The sequence below is a fragment of the Pelodiscus sinensis genome, chromosome 22 (assembly GCF_052426305.1).
Source record: "Pelodiscus sinensis isolate ZL-2025 chromosome 22, ASM5242630v1, whole genome shotgun sequence".
NCBI classification, from domain to species: Eukaryota; Metazoa; Chordata; order Testudines; family Trionychidae; genus Pelodiscus; species Pelodiscus sinensis.
Genome location: NC_143073.1, coordinates 24,400,579 through 24,421,569, shown reverse-complemented (window position 1 = coordinate 24,421,569; position 20,991 = coordinate 24,400,579). Strand labels below are relative to the sequence as shown.

Here is a 20,991-nt window from a genome sequence, read left to right as displayed (position 1 = left end):
AAGGGCTGTTGGCCTCCTATTTCAAATTAAGTGTCTACACAGCACTTAATTCAAAATAGCTATTTTGAATTTGTCGTTACTCTTCATAGAATGAAGTTTACCAAATTCGAATTAAGCACTCCACTATTTCGAATCAATTTCGAAATAGTGGTTTGCATGTATAGATGCTATTAAAGTTAATTTGAAATAACGACTGTTATTTCAAATTAACTTTGCAGTGTAGACAGACCCTTGCAGAGTAACAAAGGTGGCTAGAGGCAAGAGGGCATCCTGTGTAAAAAGAGAAAGCCAAATCCTAATGAGAGAAAATCAAAAGGAGCAGAAACTCTAGCAGGTTAAGTCTAAGAAGATAATTGAAGATGAATATGAACATAAGAACAGCCACACTGGGTCAGACCAAAGGTCTATCCAGCCCAGTACCCAGTCTGCCGACTCTGGCCAATACCAGGTGTCCCAGAGGGAGTGAGTCAAACAGGTAATGATCAAGAGATCTCTCTCCTGCCATCCATCTCCACCCTCTGACAAACAGAGGCTGGGGACACCATTCCTTAACCAGCCTGGCTAATAGCCATTTATGGACTTAACCTCCATGAATTGATCTAGTTCTCTTTTAAACCCTGTTATAGTCCTAGCCTTCACAACCTCCTCAGGCAAGGAGTTCCACAGATTGACTATGCGCTGTGTGAAGAAGAACTTCCTTTTATTGGTTTTAAACCTGCTGGCCGGTTTCATTTGGTGGCCCCTAGTTCTTATATTATGGGAACAAGTAAATTACTTTTCCTTATTCACTTTCTCCACACCACTCATGATTTTATAGACCTCTATCATATCCTCTTTTCCTAGCTGAAAAGTCCCAGTCTCTTTAATCTCTCCTTATACGGGACCCATTCCAAATCCCTCATCATTTTAGTTTCCCTTCTCTAAACCTTTTCTAATGCCAGTATATCTTTTTTGAGATGAGGAGACCGCATCTGTACACAGTATTCCAGATGTGGGTGTAGCATGGATTTATATAAGGGCAATAAGATATTCTCCGTCTTATTCTCTGTCCCTTTTTTAATGATTCCGATCATCGTGTTTGCTTTTTTGACTGCCACTGCACACTGCGTGGACGTCTTCAGAGAACTATCCACAATGACTCTGAGATCTCTTTCCTGATTAGTTGTAGCTAAATTAGCCCCCATCATACTGTACGTATAGTTGGGGTTATTTTTTTCCAATGTGCATTACTTTACATTTATCCACATTCAATTTCATTTGCCATTTTGTTGCCCAGTCACTCAGTTTTGTGAGATCTTTTTGAAGCTTTTCAGAGTCTGCTTTGGTCTGAACTACCTTGAGCAGTTGAGTATCATCTGCAAACTTTGCCACCTCCCTGTTTACCCCTTTCTTCAGATCGTTTATGAATATGTTGAATAGGATCAGTCCGAGGACTCAGGGACTGCAGGTTTGTATAATTTTTGGTGGCACCCAGAATGGGTCTAGTCCCCTCCCCCCCATCTCCTACCTGCCCTGTAAGCCAATATATATTTTATTAAATAATGTAAAAATGGACTGGAAACTGTAAGCGTTTCACAGTTTCCCCTTATTGCACAATATTACTATTGTAAGAAAAATTATTTAATTAAGAATATCAACATTATTGATATTCTTTTGAATATGGAAACTACCAAGCACTCTTTGATCAATAACCCTTAAAAGAAAATACTTTCTAAAATTAAAACAAATATAGCCCCTTCTTTTGCAATGTCCTTCAGGCCCCCTTCTGGGAGCTGTAGGAGGTGGTTTTTCCATATATAACAGATTTTGGAACAATATTTTGTATAAAATTTATAACTCAGTCTCATAGACTCATAGACTCATAGACTCCAAGGTCAGAAGGGACCATTATGATCATCTAGTCTGACCCCCTGCACAGTGCAGGCCATCAAATCTCACCCACCCCTCCTAGAATAATCCTCTCACCTATATCTCCGATATTGAAGCCTTCAAATACTTTGAAGACCCCAAGATGCAGAGATCCTCTAGCTGTGATCTGTACCCCATGCTACAGAGGAAGGCGAAAAACCTCCAGGGCCTCTGCCAATCTACCCTGGAGGAAAATTCCTTCCCGACCCCAAATATGGCGATCAGCTAAACCCTGAGCATGTGGGCAAGACTCATCAGCCAGACACCCAGAAAGTTCCCTATAGCAACTCCTATCATCCCTCCATTGACCTATTTCCAACTGGTAATGAATGGTCAATTAGTTACCAAGATCATGTTATCTCATCAAACCATCCCCTTCATAAACCCATCTAGTTTAATCTTGAAACCAGATAGATCTTTTGCCCCCACTACTTCCCTTGGAAGGCCGTTCCAGAACCTCACTCCTCTAATGGTTAGAAACCTTCGTCTAATCTCAAGTCTAAACTTCCTACTAGCCAGCTTATATCCATTTGTTCTTGTGTCCACATTGGTATTAAACTTAAATAATTCCTCTCCCTCCCTGGTATTTATCCCTCTAATATATTTAAAAAGTGCAATCATGTCCCCCCTCAGCCTTCTTTTGGTTAAAGTAAACAAGCCAAGCTCCTTGAGTCCCCTTTCATAAGACAGGTTTTCCATTCCTCGGATCATCCCAGTTGCCCTTCTTTGTACCTGTTCCCGTTTGAATTCATCCTTCTTAAACATGGGAGACCAGAACTGCACACAGTATTCCAAATGGGGTCTCACCAATGCCTTGTATAATGGCACTAACACCTTATCCCTACTGGAAATACCTCGCCTAATACATCCCAAGATCGTATTAGCCTTTTTCACGGCCATGTCACAATGGCGTCTCATAGTCATTCTATAATCAACCAGCACTCCGAGGTCCTTCTCCTCCTCCGTTACTTCCAACTGATGTGTCCCCAGCTTATAACTAAAATCCTTATTATTAATCCCTAAATGCATAACCTTACACTTCTCACTATTAAATTTCATCCTATTGCTATCACTCCAATTTACAAGATCATCCAAATCTTCCTGTATGATATCCCGATCCTTTTCTGAATTGGCAATAGCTCCCAACTTTGTGTCATCTGCAAATTTTATTAGGACACTTCCACTTTTGGTGCCAAGATCAGCAATAAAAAGATTAAATAAAATTGGCCCCAAAACTGATCCCTGAGGAACTCCGCTAGTAACCTTCCTCCAACCTGACAGTTCACCTTTCAGTATAACCCGCTGTAGTCTCCCCTTTAACCAGTTGCTTATCCACCTCTCAACTTTCATATTAATCCCTATCTTTTCCAATTTAACCAATAATTCTCCATGTGGTACTTTATCAAATGCCTTACTAAAGTCGAGGTAGATTAGATCCATTGCATTTCCTTTATCTAAAAAATCCGTTACTTTCTCAAAAAAGGAGATCAGGTTGGTTTGGCATGATCTACCTTTTGTAAAACCATGTTGTAATTTGTCCCAATTGCCATTAGCCTCAATGTCTCTAACTACTTTCTCCTTCAAAATTTTTTCCAGGATCTTACATACTACAGATGTCAAACTAACAGGCCTATAGTTACCCGGGTCGCTTTTTTTCCTTTCTTTCTAAATCGGAACTATATTAGCAATTCTCCAGTCAAATGGTACAACCCCTGAGTTTAGAGATTTATTAAAAATGTTTGCTAATGGACTTGAAAGTTCATGTGCCAGTTCCTTTAATATTCTTGGATGAAGACCATCTGGGCCCCCCGATTTACTCCCATTAAGATGTTCAAGTTTGGCTTTCACCTCGGATATGGTAATATCTACCTCCTTATCCTCAGTCCCATTTGTTAACTTACCATTATCCCTAAGCTCTTCATTAGCCTCATTAAAGACTGAAGCAAAGTATTTGTTCAAATATTGGGCCATTCCTAGATTATCCTTAACCTCCACTCCATCCTTAGTAATTAGCGGTCCTACTTCTTCTTTTTTTGTTTTTTTCCTATTTATATGGCTATAAAACCTTTTAATATTGGTTTTAATTCCCTTTGCAAGGTCCAACTCTACCTGACTTTTAGCCTTTCTCACTTTATCCCTACATGCTCTAACCTCAATAAGGTAGCTTTCTTTACTGATCCCTCCCATTTTCCACTCCTTATATGCTTTCTGCTTTTTCTTAATCACCTCTCTGAGATGCTTGCTCATCCAGCTTGGTCTAACACACCTGCCTATAATATTTTTCCCTTTTCTAGGGATACAGGCTTCTGACAGCTTCTGCAACTTTAACTTAAAATAATTCCAGGCCTCCTCCACTTTAAGATCCATAATTTCTTTAGTCCAATCAACTTCCCTAACGAATTTCCTTAATTTACTAAAGTTAGCCCTTTTGAAATCAAAAACCCTAGTCTCACAGTTATTTTTGTTTATCCTTCCATTTAATTTAAACTGAATTAGCTCATGATCACTCGAGCCAAGGTTGTCTCCTACAACCATTTCATCTATGGAGAATATTAGTTTTAAATTTTTTTTTAATTGCAATAAATGACAAAGATTGAATGGGGTCTGAGTGCAGAGATTCTTATCTATACCTTTTTTTTTAATAAAAAACCAACAAAATTCTCCCTGAGTATAAGTTAGCTAATTTGGCATGTTTTTTCTTACATGAGAGTTTTGCTATGGCTTGTATATTGCTATCAAAGTGCACGTTAGAATCAGACTGAAATATTTATTCATTTTTTCTTTGTTCATTGTTTCACTTCTCATAAATACTTTGACCTCCCATCTTTCTGCTGTTGGGTGAATTATATTATCTACAGCATCTGAAGTCATGGTCCTGGAGCATGTGAAACCAGTATGTAGGGCCTTTTAAAGCTCAGTTACCTAGAAATATGTTTAAAAATTCCAGTTAACAAACATACATTGTGGCAACAGCCTTGATTAATTCTAACCATCTTTTTATTGCTAAACTGTATCCTCAGAGTTGTCACTTTTTAGTTAAGTGGTTAGTATGCTTGTTGCAGAGTGTAGGCTTCTGTTTTATTTGGGTGACTATCTAGTGTTTTTATCCAAGAGATAAATGTGACAGACAATAGCAACTCCAGATGTTCTCATATTTCAGGTATTGTTACCTGCAGAATGTATGTAACAATACCTGAAATATGTTAGGATGGGTGTTTTTGGATATGTAATATGTTCTGACAGTTATACTGTGTATATTTGCCCATTGTAACCATGAAAAATTGCTCTTTTGAGACTACTATTCTAATCAAGCTTAAAAGATCCATAATTTTGGCCCACGAGGAACTGAATGCAGTCAGTTAAGATAAACTTATTTGCATGTATACTCCATTACATGGTTTCTTGGGTCTGGAAGAAAAAATGAGATGCAACATTTTCAGTAATCATGAGGCCTCTGTTTTAACAATAACAATTAGCTGATTCCTGCTCCCTGGAAATCTAATCAATTGTGCTCAATTAATGGGTTTAAATCAAAATAATTTGGAGTCATCAGCAGATTTACTCTATGTAGACATTCATTTAACTAAGCAGGACTTGGTCCTGTATTTATATTTAAGGATTATTTTTATAAATTAGAATTGATATTTGCACAGAGTTTAAGAAGGCAGGGTTGTTTAATTAGTAATTAAGATCTCAAACATTACCAAAAACATTTCTCTTAACCTGCAGGTACAGGTTGGACCTCCCTGGTCCGGCACCCCTGGACTTGATTGGCCCCAAACCAGGGAGTTTGCTAGGGGAGGTCAAAGAAGATCCAAGGGCACTTGGCCCAGCTCCTCTCCCAACCCCAGCTGGGTCCTCAGCTGCTGGCCCCCTGCTGTCAACCTGGCTCTGCTACTGGGATTCTCTGGTCTGGCAACATCTATGATTCTGCTGCCATAGTCCGTCCCGCCCCCCGCCTCCCCCCGCCACACACACACACATTGCTCCAACCACAGGGTTCCCAAGGATGCCAAACCATAGATGTTGCCAGACCAGTCAGTCCCAGATTAGAAAGGTTCAACCTACGGTCGGTTTTTTACTTTTGCATAATTTGAAGATCAAAATTTACAGAATTAATGTTTTAATGACTCCTCATGATCATAGTATGCACTGTATTCTAAACCTTCAACCCCCCTTCCCATCAAAAGAAAAGTCGTATTTATTTGCCAAGTGAAAATGATAAGTCTGTAAAGTTCTTTTATCTAAACTCCTACAAGCGAATTCCTTCATAATTCACACACAAACAAAAAGACAGAATTTCCAGTCATTGCCTGCATCTTACTTGGGTTTTTAAGAAAACCTTTTTAACATATTAAGTGAATCCAGGAAAGAAATACTGTCCATAATGGACTCTTTCTATTTCTTTTTGTCCCTTGCTTTCTTTCACAGAATCTCTTTTGTTTACTAGATCTACCAAAGTTCTTTTATATAAAATAAAGTAACTTTCTTCTGTTTACAGTGACGATCTAATGTAAGATTGTCAGTGTTCTTGCGCAAATATTATGATGCTCCCATTTGGGGAAAAGCCCTCTTACGCAAATGTATTTGTACAAGAGGGCCAGTGTAGACACCTAAAAACTGTTTTGCACAAAAAAGCCCCGATGGCGAAAATGGTGATCGGAGTTTTCTTGCGCAAAACCGCGTCTAGATTGGCACAGATGCTTTTCCGCAAAAAATGCTTTTGCGCAAAAGCATCTGTGCCAATCTAGGCGCTCTTTTCCACAAATGCTTTTAACGAAAAAACTTTTCTGTTAAAAGCATTTGCGGAAAATAATGCCAGTCTAGACGTTCCACGAGGTGTACGGGTAGTTCAGAATAGGAAGCCTAATCCGAACTACCTAGTCTGTGCCGTGTGTAGCCGCGGGCACGGAGTCCGAACTAGCCGGGATTTAACAATGGCGGCGCCTGGCAAGATGCAAATGAAGCCCAGGAAATTCAAATCCCGGGCTTCATTTGCAACTTCGGTTGCCTACATTAACCACCCTAGATCGAAGTAGGGTGGTAGTATAGACATAGCCTAATAGATTAGTAAGACATGATTTCCCTTTACAGAAACCATGTTGACTTTTGTCCAATAAATTATGTTCTTCTGTATATCTGATATACGGTGACAGGCGATCACACATTGCGGAGTATGATCATCTTCCATGGGAAGAGTTCACCCTCAGGTGGCTGATAAGGCCGATCCTGAAACAACAAGTTCTGTTACAGTGAGGACAGATGTTTCCAGGGACAGCTGGAGGCTGCTGCCCATGGCTAGAAGCCCTCCTCTTCCTCCTGAGCCTCTTCTCCTCCTCAGCTTGTCAGTGAGCAACTTCAAAATGCAGGGAGCCACCGCGTAGGACTTGTCTCCATTTTGAGCGATCCTGGGCGAGTGTCTCCCGAGCGCCAGTATCCATGTCGCTTTTCATGAAGTTCTCCTTTAGCAAGTCCTTATAGCACTTCTGTTGTCCTCCCATGTTGCGGTGTCCTTCTTTCAGCTGAGAAAACAGGACCTGTTTGGGGAGGCGATGGTCGGGCACTCGAATGTGACCAGGCCAGCGAAGTTGCTGGCGGATGCTCCTTGTCTCGATATTGGTGGTCTTTGCCTCTTCCACAACACTGATGTTCCTGCGCCTTTCTTCCCACTGGAACTTCAGTATCTTGAGGAGGCAGCGCTGGTGATGCCTCTCAAGGACTTTCAAGTGATGTCGGTAGGTTGGCCAGGTTTCAGACCCATACATTAGTGTTGGGAGAATGACAAAGTGATAGACAAGGAGTTATGTGTCTGCTCGAATGTTGTGACCTTCAAAACCCGTGTCATAAATAAGGAAAGGCCGCACTGGCACAGCTCAGACAATGTTGGATTTCTATATCGATATCTACTTTGGATGAAAGACAACTTCCCAGGTAGAGAAAATGGCCGACATTCTCCAAGGCCTCTCCATTGATTTTAAAAGATGGGGCGCATGGTACCTGTTGGGATGTTTTAGAGTTAACGGGGTCTTGGGAAGGCTTGCAGAGTTGGCAGGGTTTGGTCTGACCAGGCCTGTAAAACTTTCTTCGCTAGATAATAAGCCTGTTTTCCACTTTGCATGAGGCCCATTTTTTCCCTCCTTGCTGCTTGTAGGAAAGATCAATAAGGCCTGCGTTATACAAAGTGTAACAGTTAACTTGAACTAAGGACTTAGTTCGAATTAACATTTGACTGCTGCGTGTAGCTGTGGGCAGTTAGTTTGGACTAAGGGGATTTAAAACTGGCTCCTGGATGGGAAGATGCAAATAAAGCCTGGAATAATTAAATCCCGGGCTTCATTTGCAACTAAGAATGCCTACATTAGCCTCCCTAGTTCGAGCTAGCGGGCTAGTGTAGACATAGCCTGATGGACTAACTGTGTTTGTTGTTGCCATGCCTGGAGTCAGGGCCTGGAGTCAGGGCCTGGCCAGGCCACATGAACTGACTGTGGTTGTTATTGCCACGCCCTGAACCCGTGCCTGGCCTGTCTACAGCCTGACTTCGTTTGCTTGCGGCCGCACCCTGAACAAGGGGCCTGGCCACTCCCTATAAACTGTGCTTGATGTTGCCTCACCCCGAACCAGGGACTGGTGGTTGTATTGACTGTGTTTACTGCCTCTCCTGAAGGATTAGTGACTTGGGGCTTGACTTAAAGTACCAATGCAGTGGGGCACAGTGACTGCCTACCGACCCGGAGGTGGAGGAACCAAACCGGTTACACCATGCCAAGCTGCTCCATAAAAAGCCTTAATGATGCTAAAGAAACCACATGCATTATGGGTATCCATGAATTGTTGGAGTTCTTGCACTTTCTCAGTCCCTCATTTGTTCTTGAGTTCCCCGCCTTCACCTTAGCATGGGCTTCTCTCTTGGTCTTGCAATTCATATAATTCCTCCAAGCACAAAATGCCATGCTTTTCTCATTGATGAGCTGCTTAATTTCAACATCGTCCTCATCAGACGAGTCCTGAAGCTGTCTGGTGCGGCAGCTAACAGTTTCCTCACAGGCATTGATAATTCCTGCTTTCAGCTGGCTCCAGCGTTCTTCAGTTTCTTCAAGTGGTCATGCTTAATGGGTCCTTCAGATCTTGAATCTTCAGCTTGTGCCTGACATGCTTGTTTTGCACTTGCCAATTGACACCGGATTGTTGATTTGTGCCGGTGTTGTTTTCCCAACAACTGGAAGGTAGCTGTGCAGGACTCCTTTTGAAGTGGAGAGACTGGTGCACAACAGTCACCACAGTGTGCTTGACAGAGAGAGGGCTTGAAGCCAATGGCCTAGACCCCATGACGACTGGAGAGCTTCTGTCTACTGCAGCCTTCATCCGCCTTCCTAGCCGCTGTCACACTGCACAACAGTTTCACCTCCATTGTGCAGTTACCCCCCATCTGCTCTGCCACTGAGGATGGCTTGGACCACACTTTGCCTGGAACCTCACCCCGACTGTTCTGCTAAGGGTGACCCTAAGGCAGTGCACGACTCCAGGCAGTGTTGCTCTCGGGGGTCACTGGAACACACAAGCCTCTCCTCTCCACCCCTACAAGGTGTGATCCATGGCGAGGAGGAAGGTAATTAGAGAAGCAAGGAAAGAACCTGAAGAGCAAGTAACTAAGGACAGAGACTAGCAGATTGTTTTGCACACACAGAGGCAGGAGCTGGGCCAAACCACCGCTGGGGCCACTGGACAATCCAGGTGCTAAAGGTGCATTGACGGTGATAAGCCACCGTGGAACTGCTAAGTGAACTATTGACGAGGAGTCCTGTGGCACCTTATAGACTAACTGAAGTGTAGGAGCATAAGCTTTCGTGGGCAAAGACCCACTTCGTCAGATGCATGTAGTGGAAATTTCCAGAGGCAGGAATAAATATGCAGGCCAGAATCAGGCTGGACATGACGAGGTGGATCCAATCAGGGAGGATGAGGCCCACTTCTAGCAGCTGATCTGGAGGTGTGAATTCCAAGAGAGCAGAAGCTGCTTTGTAGTTAGCAAGAAAGACACCAACAGAACACCACTGGCCATCACCTACAGTCCCCAGCTAAAACCTCTCCAACGCATCATTAGTGATCTACAACCCATCCTGGACAATGATCCCTCGCTTTCACAGGCCTTGGGAGGTAGGTTGGTATTTGCCCACAGACAACCCGCCAACCTGAAGCATAGTCTCACCAGCAACTACACACCGCACCATAATAACTCGAACTCAGGAACCAATCCATACAACAAACCTCGGTGCCAACTCTGCCCACATATCTACACCAGCAACACCATCACAGGACCTAACCAGATCAGCCACACCATCACTGGTTCATTCACCTGCACATCTACCAACGTAATATATGCCATCATGTGCCAACAATGCCCCTCTGCTATATACATCGGCCAAACAGGACAGTCCCTACGTAAAAGAATCAATGGACACAAATCAGATATCAGGAATGGCAACATACAAAAACCTGTAGGGGAACACTTCAATCTCCCTGGACACACAATTGCAGATCTAAACGTAGCCATCCTGCAGCAAAAAAACTTCAGGACCAGACTTCAAAGAGAAACTGCTGAGCTACAGTTCATCTTCAAGTTTGACACAATCAACTCTGGATTAAACAAAGACTGTGAATGGCTTGCTAACTACAAAAGCAGCTTCTAGCTGCTAGAAGTGGGCCTCCTCCTCCCTGATTGGATCCATCTTGTCATCTCCAGCCTGATTCTGGCCTGCATATTTATTCCTGCCTCTGGAAATTTCCACTACATGCATCTGACGAAGTGGGTCTTTGCCCACGAAAGCTTATGCTCCTACACTTCAGTTAGTCTATAAGGTGCCACAGGACTCCTCGCCACTTTTGCAGATTCAGACTAACACGGCTACCCCTCTGCTAAGTGAACTATTTGCATCCGTTGTCACTGCTGAGAGCGCGGGGGAGAATCCTGTCCCAGAGCCACTCGTTGTACGTGACAAATGGGAGGAATGGCCCCAGATTTAGGAGTCAATAAAGGAAGTTTGGAAATATCTGCAGGAGCCGGGATCACACCCCTCACTCCCAGTGTAGACACGTGAGCCGCTTCATACCCTCTGAGCCACCTAAGCTGCACATGGCTGTGGGGAGCCCGTTAGCTGCTCATTAGGCCCTACCCGTGGAGGGGTCTCTAGGCGGCAGGAGACAGGGGGCAGAGTCAGAGGAATGTCGAGAGGAGGAACAGGGTAGGGAACGTGTTGGGTTTGGAGCAGCGCGCGGAAGGGTCGGGTGCGAAGGAGACACGAAGCTCTTTGCACAGAACGTGGCAACAGGTCCTGGAAAGCTGGGGCTCTGGCCACGGGCTGCCTGGTGATTCTGGGGCCAAAGGGCTACACCCAGGAGTGGTGACTGGCAGCAAGTGGGTGACTTTACCTCGGCACCCGGCATTGGTGAGCCAGACACCGTAACACTGTGTCCAGGAGAGTGTTAAACTGGGGAAGTGTAAACACGAGCTGCACAACGCCTGGGAAGCCGGGCAAAGGCCTTGCTCTGACAGACTGCAGGGCATTGGCTGGTTCGGCCTATCTGAAGAACCAAAGACTGAAGGGGACTTGGGAGACATCTCCACAGGGAGAGCACTGGGACACGACAGGGCTCTGCAGCACAGACAGGCAGAACAGGAATCAGAGGCTGGGAGTGAAACCGAACCGATTCCAGCCGCACCCCAGGCTCTGTCTGCGCTGAGAACGAACCAGGCCCCACACGACAGACGTCTCCCTGAGCTTAGCGCCAGGGCAGAGCGCAGTGTCGGGGGGAAGCTCCCGTCGCTGCTCCCCCATCCCTGGCACTGTTCATGGAAGAGGATTATTATGCTGATGAGGGAGCTCTCCCTGGCGGCGGCGACTGTCTACCTGTGTGCCCGGCAGAGGTGCGGCCAGCCTGCTGCAGCTCTCTGTGGGCGAGGTCTAGGGCAGCCAGTGTCATTAGCACTGAGACGCTGCCCAGGGAGTCCCAGACGGATTCTCTGTCAAATGTCTGGAGGCTGCTCTGTTGACACAAGCACCTGAACTCCGTGAAGGGGGAGCCTGGAACTCGCTGGCCTGGCCTAGGCAGGAGAGATGCTCCAAAGGCCCTTTCTGATCTTGGACTCTGACTGACGAGCTGTGGGGTGGGGAAGGCTGGGGCATGTCACCTCTGTCGCCCAACCTCCCCCTCCATGGTGCTCGGGTCTGTCCCCCACCACAGGTCCTGTCTCTGCTGACCAAGTCAGTCCCTGCCCTGCTGGAGCTTTCTCTCCCCACGCCTGCCTCTGGTTCCCAGCTCTCCGGGAGGAGGGTGCTGGATGGGAGCCCCAGGCCTGCCTGGATGGGCAGGAACCAGAGGTGATGCAGGAGCAGGGAAGGAAGTAACACTAATTAACACAAGTCAGGGAATGGGGAGAAATGGTGGGCGAAGAGGGGACTCTCTCCGTACTTGGTGGACATGGCCAGAGGGGGTGGAATGTGATTTGTAGCCAGATATGTAAAATATAAAACATTGTCCCAGCGGAGCTTTTGCTTCCCAACCACCGTGGCTCTGCTCAGAGCAATGACACATCAGTCCCATGTCTGCCAGCTGCTGCTGAGTGAGCTCTTGAGACCCTTGCGTGGGACAAAGACAGAAAATGAACATTTGTGGTGGGAACATGAAGGTGCAGATTTCTTGCCCGGGGAACGCACAGGGAGACGCTTGGAGAGTTGGTTGTGATTTGTTCGTTCCTCAAGCACTGGTGTGACAGACGCCTGGCGGCAGTATTCTCACCGATAAAACCCGCAGGGGTAGCCCATCCTGGGGGCTTTAAGGAGGCTCCCTCGGTACGTGGCAGCATCTCGCTGCACCCCAGGGTCACTGACCCCACAGTGAGTTTGGGGCCACGTTCATTGCTTTCCCGGCCAGGGACAAACGCAGCCGGATCAGCAGGAGCAAGGCTGGGCTGAATATCAGCCCCAGGGCCTGGGCTGGTGGCTTTAGTATCGGTCAGTTCAAGAGCCACCCAGGCAACTGCTATCAGAGCTGTGTACCCGTGTCTTTGTTTTGCTACCAGAGCCGGCATCCAAACACCTGGGGTCTTGTCTGGGCCAGGGCTGGGCCAAGCCCCCATGTCAATCCAGGGCCAGGTCCAAGGCAGGGGGACGTGCAGGGCCCGTACACTTACCGCCAGCTGCTCCTGGAACTTCTGATCCTCATCCTTGAAGGACTGCTGCATGAACAGCTGCAGGGCTGCCCTCTCACACGCCCCATGTGTCTCAAACAGCGCGGCCACCTCCGCCGGGAAAGTGACCTGTTCCTCCATCTGGGCGACATAAAGAGCCAGCCCCTCCCTGACCGCAGCCTCGTTCTGCTTGGCGGCAATGCTGGTCACTGCATCATCCAGGCAGGGCACCTTCCCGCTCATGATGGTCTCCACGTAGCTCTGGGCTAAGAGGCCAAACACTGGGGAACAGCAGGGGAGGGGCGTTAGGAGAATTCCCAGAGACTCCCGTGAGGGCCTGGCCCCAGCTCTGCACTGGCCCTGGGCCCTTCCCTGTCTGGCTGAGTAGCTCCCACAGACACTGGGGGGCCGATTGTTGTATCATGCAAGCAAGGTACTAACAAACTTCATCAGGACTTTATTTACCAAAAGTGAAGCCCCTTTACAAAGCTGCTGCTGCTCCCCTCTTTAGCTCTCACTCAGCCCCTTCTAATCTCCCCCCTCCTTCCTGTTTCCTGGGCTTCCAGACTCCCAACAGCCAGTGCTCCCAGTTCTAATCATTACAAGTAGCATCTAAAACATCACATTCCCTCCTCTCTTATGATGCTCTCTAAAGTATAAAATAAACATTGTTCTAACCACAGCAACAAATATGGAACAAGACACTTTACTGTTGGCAGAAATATGGCACTGAAAACACTGTCCATACTACAGAACAGTCTCTAGTCCAGACAGGTAGTCGTCTGCTCTGACGGGGTAATAATTATAGCGGCATCTAAAACACCACAGCGATGCCGGTGGCAGCTCCTGTCCCTCTGACGTCCAAGCCCAGGAGTGCGCCTGGCCCCTCAGAGCCAGCGCTGTCCCTGCGCCCTGCCCTCAGGTGCTCACAGCCCCATGGACACCCGACAGACAAGGAGCCGGCGAGGCCGTAGGGAGGGAGGAGAGGGGATGGAGCTGAGCAGGGGGGGAAGGGAGCAGAACAAAATGGCTGTGTCTACACTGGACCACTTATTCCGGAAAATCAGCCGCTTTTCCGGAATAAGCTGCGAGCTGTCTACACTGGCCCTTGAATTTCCGGAAAAGCAACGATGCTCTACTGTACAAAATCAGCCGCTATTCCAGAAAAACTATTCTGCTCCCACTCAGGCATAAGTCCTTATCCCGGAACACTGTTCTGGAAAAGGGCCAGTGTAGACAGCCCAGTAGTCTTTTCCGGAAAAAAGCCCGGATCGCGAAAATGGCGATCGGTGCTCTTTTCCGGAAAAGCGCGTCTGCATTGGCCACAGACGCTTTTCTGGAAAAAGGGCTTTTCCGGAAAAGCATCCTGCCAATGTAGACGCACCTTTTCCGGAAAAACTGAAAATGGAATAGTATTCCGTTTTAAGCAGTTCCGGAAATTCATGCCAGTGTAGACACAGCCAAGGAGTGTGAGGGAGAGGGAGGCCCTGGGCACATGGTCTGCGGGAAGCCGTTCCAGGCACGGGAGCACCATGGGAAAGACTGACGCCGAGAGTGGCTGTCATAGGAGGGCTGGGCTGGCCCCAGGGGGTGCAGGAGGAGATGAAGGATGAGAGAGAAAGGCGGGGGTGGGGGGAGGAAGATGGGTGCTGCAAGGAGCATTAGCGCTATTGCTAAGGGGCTGCTCTCGGGTCCTTCTCACTCTTCTCCCAAGTCCGAACGTGCCCAACGCTTTAACCTCCCAACAGGCCAGACTCTCCAACCCAGCGTTTCCCAAACTATGGGCTGTGGCCTGGTACCAGGCCACGGGAAAAAAATACCAGGCCTCAGCGTGGCTGCCGGGAGGGAAGCAGAACAGAGCAGGCTGTGGGGAGGGGGAAGCAGGGTTGGGGGCAGTAAGGCTGTCCCGTGGAGATCCGGGCAGGTGGGTGGGCAGGCAGGGAAGCAGGGTTGGGGGCAGCGGGGCTGTCCGGCAGAGATGGGGGGGCGGGCGGCAGAAGCAGGGTTGGGGGCAGCGGGGCTGTCCGGCAGAGATGGGGGGGGGCGGCAGAAGCAGGGTTGGGGGCAGCGGGGCTGTCCAGCAGAGATGGGGGGGGGGGGCGGCAGAAGCAGGGTTGGGGGCAGCGGGGCTGTCCGGCAGAGATGGGGGGTGGGCGGCAGAAGCAGGGTTGGGGGTAGCGGGGCTGTCCGGCAGAGATGGGGGGGCGGGCGGCAGAAGCAGGGTTGGGGGCAGCGGGGCTGTCCGGCAGAGATGGGGGGGGGGGGCAGGTGGCAGAAGCAGGGTTGGGGGTAGCGGGGCTGTCCGGCAGAGATGGGGGGCGGGCGGCAGAAGCAGGGTTGAGGGTAGCGGGGCTGTCCGGCAGAGATGGGGGGGGGGCGGTAGAAGCAGGGTTGGGGGCAGCGGGGCTGTCCGGCAGAGATGGGGGGGGGGGTAGAAGCAGGGTTGAGGGCAGCGGGGCTGTCCGGCAGAGATGGGGGGGCGGGCGGCAGAAGCAGGGTTGGGGGTAGCGGGGCTGTCCGGCAGAGATGGGGGGGGGCGGTAGAAGCAGGGTTGGGGGCAGCGGGGCTGTCCGGCAGAGATGGGGGGCGGGCGGCAGAAGCAGGGTTGAGGGCAGCGGGGCTGTCCGGCAGAGATGGGGGGGGGCGGCAGAAGCAGGGTTGGGGGCAGCGGGGCTGTCCGGCAGAGATGGGGGGGGGGCGGTAGAAGCAGGGTTGGGGGCAGCGGGGCTGTCCGGCAGAGATGGGGGGGGGGGCGGCAGAAGCAGGGTTGGGGGCAGCGGGGCTGTCCGGCAGAGATGGGGGGGCGGGTGGCAGAAGCAGGGTTGAGGGCAGCGGGGCTGTCCGGCAGAGATGGGGGGGCGGGTGGCAGAAGCAGGGTTGGGGGCAGCGGGGCTGTCCGGCAGAGATGGGGGGGCGGGTGGCAGAAGCAGGGTTGGGGGCAGCGGGGCTGTCCGGCAGAGATGGGGGGGCGGGCGGCAGAAGCAGGGTTGGGGGTAGCGGGGCTGTCCGGCAGAGATGGGGGGGCGGGCGGCAGAAGCAGGGTTGGGGGTAGCGGGGCTGTCCGGCAGAGATGGGGGGGGGGGGGGGCGGGTGGCAGAAGCAGGGTTGAGGGCAGCGGGGCTGTCCGGCAGAGATGGGGGGGGGGGGGGCGGGTGGCAGAAGCAGGGTTGGGGGTAGCGGGGCTGTCCGGCAGAGATGGGGGGGGCGGCAGAAGCAGGGTTGAGGGTAGCGGGGCTGTCCGGCAGAGATGGGGGGGCGGGTGGCAGAAGCAGGGTTGAGGGTAGCGGGGCTGTCCGGCAGAGATGGGGGGGCGGGCGGCAGAAGCAGGGTTGGGGGCAGCGGGGCTGTCCGGCAGAGATGGGGGGGCGGGCGGCAGAAGCAGGGTTGGGGGCAGCGGGGCTGTCCGGCAGAGATGGGGGGGCGGGTGGCAGAAGCAGGGTTGAGGGTAGCGGGGCTGTCCGGCAGAGATGGGGGGGCGGGCGGCAGAAGCAGGGTTGGGGGCAGCGGGGCTGTCCGGCAGAGATGGGGGGGCGGGTGGCAGAAGCAGGGTTGGGGGTAGCGGGGCTGTCCGGCAGAGATGGGGGGCGGGCGGCAGAAGCAGGGTTGGGGGCAGCGGGGCTGTCCGGCAGAGATGGGGGGGCAGGTGGCAGAAGCAGGGTTGGGGGCAGCGGGGCTGTCCGGCAGAGATGGGGGGGGGGCGGTAGAAGCAGGGTTGGGGGCAGTGGGGCTGTCCGGCAGAGATGGGGGGGCGGGCGGCAGAAGCAGGGTTGGGGGTAGCGGGGCTGTCCGGCAGAGATGGGGGGGGCGGTAGAAGCAGGGTTGGGGGCAGCGGGGCTGTCCGGCAGAGATGGGGGGGCGGGCGGCAGAAGCAGGGTTGGGGGCAGCGGGGCTGTCCGGCAGAGATGGGGGGGCGGGCGGCAGATGCAGGGTTGGGGGCAGCGGGGCTGTCCGGCAGAGATGGGGGGGCGGGCGGCAGATGCAGGGTTGGGGGCAGTGGGGCTGTCCGGCAGAGATGGGGGGGCGGGTGGCAGAAGCAGGGTTGAGGGCAGCGGGGCTGTCCGGCAGAGATGGGGGGCGGGCGGCAGAAGCAGGGTTGGGGGTAGCGGGGCTGTCCGGCAGAGATGGGGGGGGGGGGCGGCAGAAGCAGGGTTGAGGGCAGCGGGGCTGTCCGGCAGAGATGGGGGGCGGGCGGCAGAAGCAGGGTTGGGGGCAGCGGGGCTGTCCGGCAGAGATGGGGGGGGCGGCAGAAGCAGGGTTGAGGGCAGCGGGGCTGTCCGGCAGAGATGGGGGGCGGGCGGCAGAAGCAGGGTTGGGGGCAGCGGGGCTGTCCGGCAGAGATGGGGGGGGGGGGCAGAGATGGGGGGGGGGCGGGTGGCAGAAGCAGGGTTGGGGGCAGCGGGGCTGTCCGGCAGAGATGGGGGGGGGTGGGCGGCAGAAGCAGGGTTGGGGGCAGCGGGGCTGTCCGGCAGAGATGGGGGGGCGGGTGGCAGAAGCAGGGTTGAGGGCAGCGGGGCTGTCCGGCAGAGATGGGGGGGCGGGCGGCAGAAGCAGGGTTGGGGGCAGCGGGGCTGTCCGGCAGAGATGGGGGGGGGCGGCAGAAGCAGGGTTGAGGGCAGCGGGGCTGTCCGGCAGAGATGGGGGGCGGGCGGCAGAAGCAGGGTTGGGGGCAGCGGGGCTGTCCGGCAGAGATGGGGGGGGGGGCGGGTGGCAGAAGCAGGGTTGGGGGCAGCGGGGCTGTCCGGCAGAGATGGGGGGGTGGGCGGCAGAAGCAGGGTTGGGGGCAGCGGGGCTGTCCGGCAGAGATGGGGGGGCGGGTGGCAGAAGCAGGGTTGAGGGCAGCGGGGCTGTCCGGCAGAGATGGGGGGGCGGGCGGCAGAAGCAGGGTTGGGGGCAGCGGGGCTGTCCGGCAGAGATGGGGGGGGGCGGCAGAAGCAGGGTTGGGGGCAGCGGGGCTGTCCGGCAGAGATGGGGGGGCGGGCGGCAGAAGCAGGGTTGGGGGCAGCGGGGCTGTCCGGCAGAGATGGGGGGGGGGGCGGGTGGCAGAAGCAGGGTTGGGGGTAGCGGGGCTGTCCGGCAGAGATGGGGGGGCGGGTGGCAGAAGCAGGGTTGAGGGCAGCGGGGCTGTCCGGCAGAGATGGGGGGCGGGCGGCAGAAGCAGGGTTGGGGGCAGCGGGGCTGTCCGGCAGAGATGGGGGGGGCGGCAGAAGCAGGGTTGAGGGTAGCGGGGCTGTCCGGCAGAGATGGGGGGGGCGGCAGAAGCAGGGTTGAGGGCAGCGGGGCTGTCCGGCAGAGATGGGGGGGCGGGTGGCAGAAGCAGGGTTGGGGGTAGCGGGGCTGTCCGGCAGAGATGGGGGGCGGGCGGCAGAAGCAGGGTTGGGGGCAGCGGGGCTGTCCGGCAGAGATGGGGGGGGGGCGGGTGGCAGAAGCAGGGTTGAGGGTAGCGGGGCTGTCCGGCAGAGATGGGGGGGGCGGCAGAAGCAGGGTTGGGGGCAGCGGGGCTGTCCGGCAGAGATGGGGGGGTGGGCGGCAGAAGCAGGGTTGGGGGCAGCGGGGCTGTCCGGCAGAGATGGGGGGGCGGGTGGCAGAAGCAGGGTTGAGGGCAGCGGGGCTGTCCGGCAGAGATGGGGGTGCGGGCGGCAGAAGCAGGGTTGGGGGCAGCGGGGCTGTCCGGCAGAGATGGGGGGGGGCGGCAGAAGCAGGGTTGGGGGCAGCGGGGCTGTCCGGCAGAGATGGGGGGGCGGGCGGTAGAAGCAGGGTTGGGGGCAGCGGGGCTGTCCGGCAGAGATGGGGGGGGGCGGCAGAAGCAGGGTTGGGGGCAGCGGGGCTGTCCGGCAGAGATGGGGGGGCGGGCGGTAGAAGCAGGGTTGGGGGCAGCGGGGCTGTCCGGCAGAGATGGGGGGGGGGGCGGCAGAAGCAGGGTTGGGGGCAGCGGGGCTGTCCGGCAGAGATGGGGGGGCGGGCGGCAGAAGCAGGGTTGAGGGTAGCGGGGCTGTCCGGCAGAGATGGGGGGGGGCGGCAGAAGCAGGGTTGGGGGTAGCGGGGCTGTCCGGCAGAGATGGGGGGGGGGCGGTAGAAGCAGGGTTGGGGGCAGCGGGGCTGTCCGGCAGAGATGGGGGGGTGGGTGGCAGAAGCAGGGTTGGGGGCAGCGGGGCTGTCCAGCAGAGATGGGGGGGGGCGGTAGAAGCAGGGTTGGGGGCAGCGGGGCTGTCCGGCAGAGATGGGGGGGTGGGTGGCAGAAGCAGGGTTGGGGGCAGCGGGGCTGTCCGGCAGAGATGGGGGGCGGGTGGCAGAAGCAGGGTTGGGGGCAGCGGGGCTGTCTGGCAGAGATGGGGGGGCGGGCGGCAGAAGCAGGGTTGGGGGCAGCGGGGCTGTCCGGCAGAGATGGGGGGGCGGGCGGCAGAAGCAGGGTTGAGGGTAGCGGGGCTGTCCGGCAGAGATGGGGCGGGCGGCAGAAGCAGGGTTGGGGGTAGCGGGGCTGTCCGGCAGAGATGGGGCGGGCGGCAGAAGCAGGGTTGGGGGTAGCGGGGCTGTCCGGCAGAGATGGGGCGGGCGGCAGAAGCAGGGTTGGGGGCAGCGGGGCTGTCCGGCAGAGATGGGGGGCGGGCGGCAGAAGCAGGGTTGGGGGTAGCGGGGCTGTCCGGCAGAGATGGGGCGGGCGGCAGAAGCAGGGTTGGGGGCAGCGGGGCTGTCCGGCAGAGATGGGGGGGCGGGCGGCAGAAGCAGGGTTGAGGGTAGCGGGGCTGTCCGGCAGAGATGGGGGGGCGGGTGGCAGAAGCAGGGTTGGGGGCAGCGGGGCTGTCCGGCAGAGATGGGGGGGCGGGTGGTAGAAGCAGGGTTGGGGGTAGCGGGGCTGTCCGGCAGAGATGGGGGGGCGGGCGGCAGAAGCAGGGTTGAGGGTAGCGGGGCTGTCCGGCAGAGATGGGGGGGGGCGGCAGAAGCAGGGTTGAGGGTAGCGGGGCTGTCCGGCAGAGATGGGGGGGCGGGCGGCAGAAGCAGGGTTGAGGGTAGCGGGGCTGTCCGGCAGAGATGGGGGGGCGGGCGGCAGAAGCAGGGTTGAGGGTAGCGGGGCTGTCCGGTGGCGGAGATCAGAGAGGGCAGGCGATGGAACCAGGGCTGGATAGGAGCCGGGGGGGGGGGGGGGGGGGGGCTGGCTAGGGGGAGATCAGGAGGAGAATGATGGGAGAATCAGCTGCTGGAAGCAGGGCTGGATGGGGGTAGGGGGCTGGTGGGTGGGGTCGCTGGGGCAGCGGGGGAGATTGGTGGGGGGCAGGGGGAACTGGCCGCCGGAAGCAGGGCTGGACAGGGGCAGCCGGGCTGGACTGGGGTGAACAGGAAGAGAAAGGAGGGGGGGAGTGGGACTGACCTGGGCACATGCAGACCCTACAGACCCTAGCAGATGAGTGAGTCTGGCCAGGGATTCCATTTTCCCGCCTCCCCCCCATATACCCTCCGTCAAGTAGTATCTAAAGACTGATACACCTAATTATAATAAAACGTACCTAATTAGAAAATACCAGGCATTTTATATGTCTGGTAATTTCTCAATTTCTTTCCCGGACAAACCCCTCAAATACCGGACTGTCTGGTACAAAACCGGACACCTGGCAACCCTACCCCTCCTTGCACCCTCCCTCCTAGCCAGATACCCTGCCCCCAATCTGCTCCGCCTCCTGCTCCTGCCTCCTAAAGTGCTCATGCAGCACTGGGTCCCCCAAGTCCAGGCCCAGAATGGGTGGAGGATGCAGCTGGGTGAAACACTGAAAATTTATTCATTTTTCATTCTTTTTTTTTTACATGCATTTATATTTTTCAGCTGTAAAAGACAGCACTGAAAAAAAAAACAGGTTCCAACTAAAGTAAAAAGTTTGGGAAACCCTGGTCTAGCCAGCTTTCTATCC

General features: G+C 53.8%; 1 protein-coding gene across 1 annotated transcript in view; it reads right to left on the bottom strand.

Moving 5' to 3' along the window:
* The window catches only part of LOC142819583 (guanylate-binding protein 1-like), a 112,463-nt gene that overhangs the window by 27,433 nt on the left and 64,039 nt on the right, over positions 1-20,991 (bottom strand). Inside the window, exon 14 of the mRNA XM_089772587.1 lies at positions 13,097-13,374. Coding sequence (XP_089628713.1) covers positions 13,097-13,374 — 278 coding nt within the window. The remainder of the gene's footprint in view (positions 1-13,096; positions 13,375-20,991) is intronic.